This window comes from Diadema setosum, chromosome 1 (assembly GCF_964275005.1).
Source record: "Diadema setosum chromosome 1, eeDiaSeto1, whole genome shotgun sequence".
Classification (NCBI taxonomy): domain Eukaryota; kingdom Metazoa; phylum Echinodermata; class Echinoidea; order Diadematoida; family Diadematidae; genus Diadema; species Diadema setosum.
This window is the reverse complement of record NC_092685.1, coordinates 43,561,286-43,576,876: the sequence shown is the minus strand read 5'-3', so window position 1 is coordinate 43,576,876 and position 15,591 is coordinate 43,561,286. Positions and strand designations below refer to the sequence as shown.

The following is a 15,591-nucleotide window of genomic DNA, read 5'->3' as shown; positions in this document are numbered from 1 at the left end:
AGAGGGAGAAGGAGGGAAGCTAAGTACAAAGCACTGTAGTTTTCATAATTGAATGTATAGGGGACATCACTGGAACTAATTAAACAGAGCTTGTGTTTTTGAAGAAGAACAGTCCATCCTGTTTTTGGACTGTGTGCACAAAGCATGTTGCGACTGGGAGATGGAGGGTCCAATGTAAACAAAATATTTCTCAAATGGATGAGCGGCAGAGGTGAGGGATTTTTCTTTTCTTTCAAAATCTTTGTTTAGAAAGCATTGCTCACCGCCTAAGGTGGCTGACTGCGGGCAAATCAATTTGTTAAGCCTCATTTGCAATCAATAAATGTATTTGCGGAAAACGGGATGAGACGAAAAAACAGAAAAATAATCAAAGACAGCAAACTTGTGCCTTCTGGCTTTGTGTATAGAGGGGGGAAAACATGAAGGATGGATTTTGAATGTATGACCATGCTTGAATAAAGCACCAGGAATAACCATTTGTATTTGAAATGAATGCAATTTTTTTTTTTTTTTTTTTTTTTTTTTTTTTTTTTTTTTACAATTGTTGGTACTAAATATCCTGCCAGGGATTAATATTCATGTCATCATAGGTTGATATCTCATTGACATTTCATTACTCATGCATACTAATGCCTTTTATGAAAGAAGACTGTCTTGCGCTTCTTTATTTTCCTAGCATCTTTGCATAGCTACAGACAGATCCATTACCTGTGTTAACATGTTCATGTTATATTTCATAATTGTACATGATATCATATTTTGTGCACCAGAGATACCTTTCACAATATGTATAAAGATATGAATATAAAGTATAAAGATATGAATCACAAACTTTTATATCTCTCTTAATTTTTTCCTATCTTTCTATTTTTCCCAATCTGTCGATATACACCTATCTGATGTATATACGAAGAGATAGGACAAAAAAGAGAGAAAGATAGAAAGAACGTGAGAGATATAAAAGCTGGTGATTCATTGCAATCTGTGTTGAGGTGACATGACAGGATATTAAAAGTTATGTACCTTTCAACGCTAGGTTTGTTCTTTGATCTCTGCTGTTGATAAAGCAGAAAATCTGTTAGCTTCACAAGGGCAGATTGATCCAACCTTTTGTCATTTCCCAGTCACCAATCTGGTCACAGAAATGCCCATCAAACAAGTGCTCTGCAAGATTCCAGTTCAAATTAAAACTTCACCACCAGTGACCAACTTTGCTCATGCGATGGACTAAATTTCTGCGTTAATTTGTCGACTGCCGTAGCCGGTATGATTAACCCAGATTAAAAACATCACTCGATACTGTAACCATGACAATCACAAATAGGATGGGGACTACGAAATCACTTGAGAAGCAGTCATTCATATCATCATCATATCGATGACCTTATGCCAAAAGGGCCTGAAAGAACTTCCCCCGTTATGCCAAAAGGGCACTAATAGTGTACAAAGTCTATAGTGTTAAGGGCCTTTTGGCATAACAGTGGAAGAGGTTTAAGGCCCTTTTGGCATAAGACTGATGATATTATCTGACATAGGCAAAGAAGCACTTGGAGATATTTGCTCACTTCCCTTTTTAGTCTGATAATGTTCCAGTCGTTCAGTTGATCTATGTGACAATTAAAATCTGTCTCTATCTGAAAGTGATGATAGAAAACTTTTGCAAAAAAACAAAACAAAAACAAAAACCCAAAGTGTGACATTCCATTTTGCACTGATAAGTACAGGACACAATCCTTTGTAACTAAATACATTTATGACGTAACTAAATGTTACAATTTCACTACGATGGATAACTAATTTCTACATTTTTAGTTTTATTAATTTCTAAATTTAGTAAGTAAATTTTGTATATGTTTTATTCCCATTGGGTTGAGAAAAGAAAAGTTTCATTCATCTACTTGTTTTGTGGCCTCTTGGAAATGGCATATTTCAAACATACTATCACATCCACACTACAGAGAAAATGAAATAATTCTTGCATGCTACTAAATGGGGCAAACACCCGCCATTATCAACAATCCAGGTACCATCATCAATACAACTATGTGGTTAGTTACATTGAGTATTCATACTAATAGATTTTAATTAATATTTAGTTTTGATTATCTCTCCCCCCCCCCAAATAAAAAAGAAGCCAAAAGTGCTTACCTTGCCATTCAACTAAAAAATATATATATTGCAATGTTACCATCGACAGAAAACAGCCCTGCTCTTTGCAATTTACTGAACCAATTATTCCAAATATACAGAAAGCCACCTGAAGATCGATGGGGAAGTTAATGTTGCCTTGAACTACTGACTTTTCCTATTTGAAAGAGAATTCAAATCTTTGTTTTTGTTTAGGAACAAGACCATTTTTTTCATGATATAAACTGAAATCATGATTATGCTTTCAAGTTTGCATTTAGTATTCTAAAAAGAAAATGGTGAAAAAACAGGTGGTATTCCATAAGCATAGACAGATGAGCACCAAGTGGTTTTGTGAACAAAGCTGAAAATGATATTGGGCTAGAGAAGATTTCTCCCTTACGTTGATGATGACTGGTTTCTGGGTAGGTTCGCCCTCTCCCCTCCAACCATTGGTAGCCTTCCGGCGCTGGAAGGGCTTCAGGTTGGGCCTAGTGACCACCTTTCGTACCGTCTTGGACTTGGTCGTCACAGACTCTGTTACCGTGCTGTTGCCTCCGTTGGCAGGTGGGATGCTACTGATGAGGCCTCGCCCGTTGGGAGTTGCACCGTTAGATGGTAGATTACCTGTGATCAACATAGACATAGGAATATTGTCATATACTCATTCATTCATCCAGAAAACTTAACAATGTGTTTGATATTTGGATTTTATGATTTGACCTGCTCAGCTGTAATAAGCCAACTCTTGCATATCCATTCCGTGAGTTTTTTGTTTCTCTGTTTAATGGTAATCACACATTGATACTGCTTTGGTATATATTATGACTGTTATATCCATAAAATGCTTGAGAATATAGGAAAACTTGGAAGAGAGAACAGAATGAATAAAGTTTTATAGACTACATGTTGACATGCACATTGTGATTATAAAATAATTTCATGTCTACCAATGGAGATGCAAGCAATACTGTGTATGCATGAATTCTACATCTACTTTTGATCTTGAATGGGCTTGGTTTCAAGTAATTGCATATCGATAAAAATAACACAAATTGTGGCACCTGTGACAATTCAACACCCAGTGATTGGCATAACAGAGCTACACTGCAGTCAGTATTGTCTTCAAAATTTTAGTCGTATTTAATGTAATATAACACATGTACATTTTTTTTTTTTTTGGGGGGGGGGGGGGAGTGGAGGGGGGCGAATCAGGATGTACCGAAAATTTGCAAATGGTTGAATTCTTGATCATGGAGTATACAGCAAATGGACAGATAAATGTGTGCTTGCAAGTTTAATGTTGAGAACACAAATAATTCCATGTGGTGTAAAATTTGTGAACACCACCCAACTTGTGAAAGTCACAAAAAACTAAACTAGAAATGTCGCTACGGCGACTGATGCCTCCGCCATAATGCATGATTCTCCCAATAGGTGTATAGTACAATGTCTTGACAATGTGTGATGACAGTTTCACATAACTGACAAAATATTGAAATAACAGGTTTGTCAGAAATATCTTGAATGTTCACTTTCCACGAACTGGGTTTGCTATAATTGTCTATTAAAGAGTGCAGGTACACATATTTGGGGAATTGAAAATTTTTACTTGACTTCTGACCGACCTCATTATAAGTTTATGCATTGAGTATAATTTTCACGGTATGAAGAAAGAGTGTAATTACAGTACAAAATATTTTTTTTTTTCATTTAAACTTGACCTTTGACCCTTAACCTTTGACCTTTGACCTTCTGGCTGGAAATTTCCAAGAGAATCTCCATCAAGTAATACATGTACATATATTAAACACTTTTAAAACTAATAATGCAATCATTGCATATACTAGCATGAGGGAAATACAGAAGTAACATTTTGAGGAGTTGACCTTGACCTTTGAACCCCTGACTATTGACCCATGACCCCTAAATTCCCTAGATAATCCCTGCCAGTCAGTACATGCATATGTACCATGTTCCATGAAGATACATTGAACCATTTGCGAGAAAAGTGATATTGCAACATTTTCACCTAACCTTTGACCTTTTGACCTTTGACCTTATGACATGAAACTCTCTCTGGAGAATCCTTATGCAGTAGTACATGTCTACACTAAGTTTCAAGAAAATAACTGCGGGCATTGCATAGATATGGGGGAAATAGCAACATTTTTAGCATTTGACCTTGACCTTTTGACCTTTGACCTCTTGTCAATGTCACTAGAATCTACTCAACTAATTGTCCCATCATACATCATCCTTGGACCAAGTTTGGTGAAAGCTGCTTCATCCAGTTTTGAGTTATCACATAAACAGATAAATTTTAGGATTTGACCTTGATCTTTGACCTTTGACCTCTGTCCGATTTCACTGAAAAACTAATCAAGTAATTGTCCCATCATACATCATCCTCCAACAAAGTTTGGTGAAATTTGCTCCATACAGTCTTGAGTTATCGCGTAAACGGATACAATTTCATGATTTGACCTTGACCTTTGACCTTTGACCTTTAGCCGATTTCACCCAAAATCTTATCAAATCGTTGCCCCATCATACTTCATACTTGGACCAAGTTTGGTAAAATTCCAGTAAATATTACTCAAGTTATCGCGTAAACGAAAGCGGACGGACGTACGGACGTACAGACGTACGGACGTACGTACGGACGTACGTACGTACGGACGTACGTACGGACGGACGGACAACCCGAAAACATAATGCCTCCGGCACCACTTCGTGGCGGAGGCATAAAAACCTGCGAAATATATGGCATACAGAGTATAGTGAGAATAAATAGTGCCCACGTCGCCTTGGCCATGAGTATATTTCTCCTTGCTCAATGGGCATGCATAATGTATTCACATAAGACGGGGTTGGGTGGGGGGGGGGGGGAAACATGCACAGGCTATGTCCTGTTCAAAGCGTAACAAAAGCCTGCAGATGCAATACCTTTCTGAGAGAATAACTGAATTTTACAACTGCTCTTGCCGAGTTGAAAAGTATACCATGAGATCATGAACCAGAAAGGGAGAGGGTGAAATGCACATTTCCTGCTCTTTTTAAAAAGTAAAACAGGTGTCTTTTGCCCTGGCTCTATACAGGGTCCATGGTGCCCAGGAAAACAATTACTTTGCTCTTTGGTCTTGTCACCTTCAATAAAATACAAATGGTGGAGGATGTGATGGAGAAAGATATCCATGTAGCGGGGCAATTCACCGACGGGGTATTCCAAATGGCCAAGAGAAATCCTCTGACGGGTATTACTGGTGAGCGGCGTGATTCCCACACGAGGCAGGCAGCGGAGACTGCGCACATGGAAGCCCGAGGTTGGAAAATAATGATTTGTTCAGGAAATTGGATGCGAGTTGTTAGGTCTACAATCTTCCTGTGTCACTTGGCAATTTCTGCCTCTAGCCTAAAGGTCTGAAAACACTTCTTCCCTCATCAATTTGGATAAAGTGCTGGGAAGCAAACATATTCTTTGTGAAGAAGCCCCACAATTTTTTTTTTCTTCTCTCAGACGGCACTCGCTCACTTTGTCCGTCTGTCTGTCTGTCTACAGACATGTACATGTGTATATTTCTCCATATTTCCTTATATTTCTCCCTACTTCTTGCCCATTCTCTTTCTTACTATCTCTCTTTCTTCTTTCTTTCTTTTATTTTTTTTTTTGAAGTTCTAATCCCAACTCTAATGTCAGAAAGTGACACCATTTCCAGTATGTGGGAGTCATGATTTGTTAAAAAAGATTCAATTCGATTGAAATATACAATCAATTTGTTGCACTGGAAAGCATTTTTTTCTGACCATATTCCACCAACAAAATGAAACATGAGCTAGTCTTTCCCCAAAATTTCCATCCAATATGCATGCAAATCTTGACTCTTCATACAAGAGATTGGGGGTGTAAAAGTAAAGATCTTCTTTTCTCTCAAGTACTACCATTGACATGGTCTTTTGTTGGCTCAATATAGCAACCCATGGGGAATGACACAGGTGTATGTGGAATGATATATAGGCATGCCTTCATCAGACTGAAGTTCAAACTAGCAGGCTATTTTGCAGTTTGCAAAAACAGCCCGATATTACAAAAGTGCATCTTCATCGGCTCAAAACCAGCCTGTTTGGGAAATCAGCCCACAGTTGATGTACTTTGCATCATTACTCGGCTTGCTCACTCAGCCACAGAACTCTACAAACAGTTCTGTGCAGCCAGACGGCAGTTTCTATGGGCTCTAGTGTGATTCGATCAGAAGTACGTGATTGAGAAAATTTCAGGCTGATGAAGAAGCAATCCAAATAGCACGCTAATTCACAAATTAGCGCATATTTCACCAACTAGATCAAGACTTTGGGGGAAAATTTCCCAATCAAATAGCCCGCTATTTTGTTCAAATAGCGGGTTTTTTTGACATTTGACTAATTTCCTAATCACAAAATAGTGTGCTATTTTACTGCAGTTGATCACCAAATCCAAAGTACACATCTGTGGTCGTTTGTTCATCTACTCTTGTTTTAATAACGCAAAAGTGTCACCTTGACTATATAGACGAACAATCATGATGGCTATATACAGGTAATGATGAGATCTCACTCTAGCTGAACAATCAAATGATAATATATATTGATCTGATTTTGCTCAGTTTTTACCACTTTCTTGCTTTTGTTTTAGTGTCAGTGCTGTGTGGAGTGCCCAACGACTAATTTTATTCATATAGAGATTCTACCCATAAAATAATATTAAAAAAAAATAATAGGGGATGGACACATATAGGTAACAAACAAGTATTAATGCAAACCTGAGTGAACTAAAAGAATGTGGAATAATGACTTTGAGATTTATCAAATTGTATCAGAATAATATTAGGGTAATATGCCTCCATCCCTGGAAACACCCATTTTTTTTTTTTTACATGATTGTATTGTATTCTGCATACTGTATAAGCTGTTATTTTCACATGGGTTTAATTTTCCCGAAGAAACCTTGAACTGGCAGGCAATGTGCTTTGCAATAATGAAAAGACCAACGAATGTAAGTCTCTTGCTGAGATAATTGGTACAAATGAAAACACTTTTCTGCTCTGATCAATGCTTATAAAAAATGAAAATATTATTAATTATATTCCACATACTAAGAATCTGTCTACAGGATTGGTCGAGAGCTGATCATGTGATAAAGCGTAGTTTTTCCCATCACATCACCTGAGAAGAAAAGTTTGTTTCACTCTATGATGATAGTCATTTTGTTTCGCTGATCTCTTAGTCCACACAGTCATAACACATGATATAACTTACAATTTTGAGTACGCGTGAAATGAAAGTGCATTGCACTGTGGTCTATCATTTGACCTGGGTCAAGTGATAGACCACAGTGCAATGCACTTTTATTTCGGTGTCTGCCACACGCGAGGCACGGAGCAAATTTGTTGTTTTGTCATCTACGCGCATACATCTAAAGTAAACTACGTAGCCTAAGCCCTGAGGATACCTAAAGACAGCTAAAACGGTTTCAGATGTGGAACAAAATGGGAATATCTAGGACCCTAGATGTGGAATATAAAGCAAATAATCAACTTTTAGTTTCAGGCAATGAGACAAACTATCACTTCCTCGGCGATCTGAATGTGTACGCTATCTTTCCTCAGCTGCGCTTCGGAAAGATAGCTACATCCAAATCACCTCGGAAGTGATAGTTTGTCCCATCACCTTCACCAATGTTGATTATTTGCTTACTATATCTTGAGTAGAGTCATTAAGAAAATATCTCATATACTGAGGAATTTACTACAAGAGTAATGCCACAGTCCGGTCTTTTTTCTTATGAATATTGTGCTTGTTTGATATAATCACCACCTCATAGTGATGTTCCAGTGAATCCAGTTGGTGCCTGATTGTTGCATCAACCCAAAACGGAAATAATTCCCACTGTTGAGCATTTACATACGTAAGAAACCAAAAACAGACCAGAACTTTAAAGAATGTACTTTGGGGTTGGTTTCTCAGTTGCCTAGCAGATTCAAGCGAAAGTCTATAGTGTGTGAAAATCCAGGTTTTTCGCTGCTGAGTACCCTTGAGAATGACCATCACACAAAAGTTTTCCTCAGGTCAGCTTCATTGAACAACTCTGATGTTTAGTGAAAATGCATCAGTCACGAAAGATACAAATCATCAAGTACATAAGAAATAGTTTAAAAGTTTAGTCTTGACAGAGTTTAGAGCAAAAAAAAAAAAAAAAAAAAAAAAAGATTGAAAGAAGGTGAAAGAAGTAGGAAACCCCTCAAAATGTCAGGCATTTATGCTTATCTGTAAAAGAATCACAATGTTGCTCAATATCATTACCTTGTCTCTTGTGCGAACAACTTGATATACAATAGCCATAATCATAAATCACTGGCAGGGCTGGTCATCATGTAAAAAGTTTTTCTGAAGTGTGTGTGTAGGGGGGGGGGGGGAGAAGGGGGAGGGGGGGAGGGGGGGGGAGGAGAGGATGATGAGAAAATATTTCCCTTGCCACAATTCAGTTTGTGCTCATTTTTCAACTCTTATTATAGGTTCCTGGATCAGCCAATATCTTCCACTTTCTGCTTACAATCCATTACTTAACTTCACTGAAGTGTATCCTTCATCCTCCTTCTTGGAAGTAAATGCCATGACACCACATCGCCATTCTCTTCTCCCCTCAGCTGGAATAATCCCTCTTGAAAAATTGATCCTGACCTCACCCTTTAAATAATAAGACTCCAATCATTCAACCCGGCATTTCCCTCGCCATGTGGAGTATGCATTCATACATCACATACCCTGACTAACTACTTACATCCACTAGCACAAATACACACCCACACACATACACACATACACATGCACGCCTGGGTATCACTGCCCAGCCCGGCTTTTACCCCGTGCCTATTTGCACTTGAATTGAATCCCCCTAGAGACGGCGTTTTGTGCTGATTTAACACTTGGGGAGCGTGTTGACCCCCGACATTTGTCAGCGCCTCCTGCACTGCCGCAAATTTCTTCACAATACTCTCTGTACACAGTGCGGCAGGTAGGCCGGAGTGGTACAGGCTGCAGGGACCCTGATAGAGCAAATGTTCGGGTCTGTCTGGCAGAGTGGTTAGATATCAACGGATACTCAGGATGGAGGTGTTTTTAAAGTGGGACACAGGTATCGTAATTATGAAGAGTGCATTGTTTCTCACCACGTTGCGCTGAGTAAATGTCGTAACTGAGTCTATACAGTATTTATGGCTTTATGACAACAATCTGTTTGATGGTAAGCATTTATATACCAAAGGGTGCTACAGGTGTTAAACAAACAATGGTTGATTGATGGCCTACTTGACATAAAAAGCCGAAATTCTGAGACACACACACATGCACAACACAAAAAGAGGATATCTCTGATCAGAAAATCTCTCAGAACACCAAATGATTGACAATGAGATCTTTAAGGACAAGTTCACCTTAAAGGGGAGGTAAACCCAAAGAGCAATGTGGATTGAGTGAAAGCAGCAACATTAGTAGAACACATCAGTGAAAGTTTGAGAAAAATCGGACAATCCATGCAAAAGTTATGAATTTGTAAAGTTTTGGTGTTGGAACCGCTGGATGAGGAGACTACTAGAGGATATGACATATGAGTGGACAACAATACAAAGGAAATATAAAGGATATTCAACAAAAATTCACTTTTCTAGAATTATGAAAGAGCAGTGGACCAACCGCTTTCAGAAAGCAGGGGGGAATAATTGCTACCCTTAACATATGTCAATATCAAGTTGATGAATTTGTAATTTTCATGAAAAATGGATTTTTGTAGTATTTTCTTCATATTTTCTTGATATTGTAGTCCACTCATACGTCATAACCTCTAGTAGTCTCCTCATCCAGCGGTTCCGACACCAAAACTTTAAAAATTCATAACTTTTGCATCGATTGTCCGATTTTCTTCAAACTTTCACTGATGTGTTCTACTAATGTTGCTGCTTTCACTCAATCCACATTGTTCTTGGGGTTTATCTTCCCTTTAATATAATGTGTGTGGATTGAGTACAAGCAGTCTAAATATTATTAGAACAAGAAAGATAAAGTTAGAGGAAAACCGGACAATCTGTTTAAAAATTATGAATTTTTGAAGTTTCAGTACTGCCATCACTGGATGAGAAGCATACTACAGTTTGTGATATATATTACATGATGCATAAAACGATAATAAAGGAAATATAGGCCTAAAGATATTTCCACAAAATTTCATTATTTTTTTTTTTTAAAGTATGCATTCCCTCAATTCGTTACTGACATATGTTGACGTAATATCATTCCTCCTGTTTTCTGAAATAGGCAGGTCAAGTGCTCTTTTATTATGCAAGAAAAGTGAAAATGAAAATGTAACTCCGGAGTAGCAACATGCCCGAGTCCAACAGGAAGTCTATGTTGACACAATGGGGATTAGGGGTATTAGGTAATCTCTGTTCAATGACAATTAGTTTGAAGCATATATGGAAATCAATGAAAAAAATAGTACAGAGTAAAAAAAAAAAAAATATTAAAGGGATGGTATACTACTGGTTGAGGTGATAATTCAGCCTTTAACTTTTTGCAAGATACTTAGAAACCACTTTATGAAATGTTAAAGAGCATACAATTCTAGAAGACTTCAAAGTTCATTTGATGAAAATCAGTTTTGAAATGGCTGAGATATATCAAAAAACAAAGAAAAACAGAGCGATTCTAATAAAAGGTCCCACCTTTTATCAGGATTGCTTTGTTTTAGATATCTCGGCCAATTCAAAACCAATTTTCATCAAATAACCTTTGAATTCCTCTTCGAATTATGTGCTCTTTCATATTTCTTAAGAGGTTTCTCATTATCTAAACAAAAAAAAAAAAAACAGAAAAAAATCGCCAAAAAACATTGGAAACCTGTTAGCCCCATCTCAACTGAAATTGTACCATCTCTCTTTTAGTGTAGATAATATTCAATTGCAGCATCTCAGGCAGTTATAAAGATTACATCTTCACAGACTTCTGATTAAAGTTCCTGTTTACCTTTGGGAGCAGTGATTTCAAAAATGTTCACGATATCACATTTGATGCACATGTAAAGGTCTGTTGTATCACAAAACATCCTACCATATAAAATTTTCTCACAATAAAGCCTAAAATATAAGGAGAAATCAGCATTTTTCTCAATAAACCATAACTGTAGATGGTTTAGTCTGGAAGCATTCTTATTATAACTATTGTTCACATTTTGTGTATTTAACAATACTTAACATCGATTATACGAATTCAAATTTTTACAGTGGTTGTTTCTATCCCTAACTCACATTTTAGAACTATTTTAAAGCACTAATGCTGGGTTTTTGTTTCATCTGCAAATGGTAAATTATGCCTTAAAAGCAGATGCTGTCATGGTATAAAACCATTATATGCATTCATAGATCTCCTTATGAGTCTGATGACCAACGCTGAAACTCAAGAAACTTGACAGCAATTAACCCGTTCCATACAAGTCTGATGGTCTGTGTTTTAACTCTATGGGGATTTCGGAATTCAGTATGGAATGGGAAAAAACAGAAAAATTTTAAACGAAACACTCTAGAATTAGAAGCTGGAATCAGAGCATATACCAAATACAACACATTCCATCCAGTTAACATCAGTGCATTCTGTGCTTTGCTAATATCCTTCCTTAAGTTTGGCACAGGATGGGAGAAAAAAAAAAAAGAGAATAGTGAACACTTGCACTGCATGTCAGGAAATCAGTGACATCATTGGGTTACGGGGTAAGCATGGAGTGATATCAACTTGTTTTGCTACATTGAAGAGAGACTTCAAGCATTCTGGCTCAGAGCTCAGAGCACAAATGAAATGTGGTAGGCGCAAGTAGGCAGGAAATGGGAATTGATACATGAGATACATCTCCAGAGTGTTGCGGATGTTTCACCACGAATTAGGCCTATATTCTGCAAGCAATCGTGAAGTGGTCTTGATTGCTGTAACAAATACCTGATCATCAAACTGCTGCAGATACTTTTGATAAGAAGAGAAGCCTTGTGCAAACGATATAAACAGCACACGTTTAGGAATGTACACAATCAAATAAAAAATGTCTGATATACATATATGGGGCATGCATACCATACCATTCAACCTGCCTCAAGTACTCTAATCTGCATCGTATTTGCCGCTGTTGACTGCGTGCTGCACAGAAGGCGAACACATACATTTAGTTGGCAGCTAAGAATAGCCTGAGATTAGCAGGTACTGCTTGTCTGTCCGCGAATAGCTCACACAGGTGTATGCTGCTCCTTTCTCCCTACTCCTAGCCCTGCAGCAGTGTTAAACTAGATACATCTGTCAGGGTGCTATATTGAGGGGCTTCACGCAAGGTACCTTAGAAACCAAGAAGGCCTTTTGGTGCAATATGCCTGTGGACATGTGGGGAAAAATTTGGTCAGAGCCTTTGAATGGACATGAGCCTTTCATATTTTGTTTGTCAATATAAAGACAGTGAGTCTGTTCGAGTGTGTGCCACAAGCAACTTTGTGTGCATGCCTGTGTGAATTCATGTTGGACTTACAATAGAATCACAGCTGTGCAATCACGTTTCCAAAATCAGTTTTTTTTTATTTTATATTATAGCAAATACTGTGGTCTAGAAGTGTTTGCAATTTGGGTTTTTCATGATTCTCGACGAGTGTTTGTCATATGGACTACTTGACCTCTAAAACACATTTGAAGGAGCAGCACATATAATGTATAGCGTGATCATTATCTTCCTCTATCCAAGTTTGCTCTTATTACCCATATATACATGGTGCTTGCATACATGCACAGCAAAATTTAGCATCATGAATATGTTATGAAAGCTGCATTTTTGATTGAGAGGCCATAGTGAAGTTAACGACACATTTTGTAGCAAGCAACATCTTTGGCATTATGTAATCAGCACAGAGATTCAATACTCTTGGTGTCTCTACAATAGCTTTATATACTAGCTCTGATTTATGAACATAACCATGAAACACATTTCAAACACACAATTACATCCAAGTCTCTTTGCCATGACAAAGCATCTGTGAGAGGTACTGTAAAAGTGGTTTCTTTCGCGTACAGATACTTTCGCGGTTTCCATCGGTGCCGACTTTTTCGAGTGTGTTTAAATTCGCGGTGATAAAAATCTGTGAATTCACAGTCGGCAAAAACTGTTTTATTTTGCACATGAAAACCCAAACTATAATCCAATTATTCTTTTATTTATCAAACAGAAATTAAAATTAAATGCAGGCTTACCTGAAATCCCGTCTCTCGAGTACTTAATAACATGCTTGACCTACATTGCGCGGTATCGCTGTGTGTGTGTTGACCATCAATACACTCAATACACTCAATACACGCAATAGCGTTGTAACAAGCGGCGAGTTCAAAACATTTCCTTGCGTGGTTAATTTTGCGCAACTTTTCAAAACATTTTTGAGTGATGTTAAATTCGCGGTTCGACCTCAAAGCGCGAAAATAAAACCACCATGAAAGAAACCACTTTTACAGTATTATGATCTCCCCAACCCCTTTTCACACGATGTGAATGCCATGGTGTGATCATGGGGGTAGAACTACCTCCATGGTGTGATCTTGAGCATCTTTCCACCCAGCAACAGTCGAGTAAAGAAGGGCATTGTTTGTAGCAGGGCTGAGTACAACCAAGGAGGTATTGGTAGAGCCAGGTACACACCGGTACAAGTTTGTCTGGCATTGTATACCAACTTCCTGTGCGACCAGTGTGAGAAGTTGATAATTAATATCTTTATTATACTGGTAGTCATCTATTAAGTTGCTTAGCATATCACGAGTGGAAACACTACTTAAAGGAAGCAGACAGCATCATTATTGGTAAACATCAACATGCAAGTGAGCTGTTCTCTAACACTGAAATCATTTCAGTTTTTCATGATGGTTTACACTTTGTTAGATACTACTGATGTTAGATACTATTGATGAGCAATTTTCATGACAATGCATTTCCCAGCATACGATATACAATGTACTTCAAAATTAAGATGGAATGGTCACATGACCAACATAAATGGCATCGAGGTCAGGTCATTCAAAAATGAAAAAGAAGAAGGAAAAAAAACACATTTCTGACCAAATCGTTATGTGGGCAAGGGCCCCATACTTTGAACAGGCAAGTGCCTATTCATTGTACTTGCCCAGCCATGATTTTTAGTTGTCTTAGTAGTTGTTCTAGTAGTCAAGCAGACACATTATAACACCCTTGTAAGATACAGGTACATGATGGCACACTAGATGAGTCACTGACATCCATGATGTCCTCATATTTGTTGTGCTTGTCAAAATGTGCTCAATCTTCAATGCAGCAAAATCAGTTCTCTTTGAGCCTCCTTTACTTAGAAAGAACTGCAATGATTTCCAGGCATCCTGCAATATTATGCAACATGCACTATGACCCAAGCATGGCCAACAAACTTATAACCCTCACAACTCTTGTCAAAATGGGACAAATAAAAAATTAAGTACTGATGGAATTCAGGAACAATGACATAAATGTGAGTTCCACACATAATCTCTGGGTCTGATAACGACATGGATAGCCACAATTTATCATAAATTCTGCATCAGCAGGAGATACTTGGCTACATTCTGCTTTGCATTCAAAAAAAAAGAAAGAAATAATTTTCAGTCTTCAAACACACAGATGCAGACACACAGAGAGAAATATTTTTTAGGAGCTGACATTTACAATGCCCTGAAAGTCATGTCCCTCTATTGGCTGGTAACATGTACTTTGCCGAAAGTGCAAAGTGATATTAAGTGATGGTAGGACCCCTTGAAATGCTTGAACAACACATTCAAAGGTCATCAGTGGCAGTGATAATATTACGCTCTAGGATTTGGGGCATGGAAGACTTGTGAGGGAAAAAACAACAACAACAAAAAACATTAAAAAGGGAGCCGCTTGTTGGTGGTGTCTTGACTTTATCAAATGTTTCTAACGTTGCTGTAACTTGACTAAAAATGTCACATCCACATTATGTATTTTTCCTATATAGAAAAAGAAAGCAAACCCTCTTCTGAGAGTATTTTTCACAAGGAATATCCTTAATCTCCCACACAATAATCTATTTCACCAACCCTTACCCTGCCACAGCTTTTGTGATTTTTATTTTTAATCATGTGGTTTTCTGCATTCATGCATAATTTTATGATGCCAAAGAACTGCAAACACTATGGCCCGAATTCACAAAGGTGGTACAAATGAAACCATGGTTTAAACCATGGACAAAAACCATGGAGCGCCAGGTGTCGCATGGAATATTTCGTTACGAAATCAGTCATTTCGTCGATGAAATGATTATCTTGTAACGAAATAACAACATTTTGTAACTAAATGAAAATTTCGTCCACGAAATGATAATTTCGTTAACGAAGTGA

The 15,591-nt window shown here is 37.7% G+C and overlaps 1 protein-coding gene across 1 annotated transcript in view; it reads right to left on the bottom strand.

The window, feature by feature from the left end:
* LOC140238436 (uncharacterized) overlaps nt 1-15,591 on the bottom strand; it is a 102,504-nt gene that overhangs the window by 43,320 nt on the left and 43,593 nt on the right. The window contains exon 3 of the mRNA XM_072318374.1: nt 2,531-2,754. Coding sequence (XP_072174475.1) covers nt 2,531-2,754 — 224 coding nt within the window. The remainder of the gene's footprint in view (nt 1-2,530; nt 2,755-15,591) is intronic.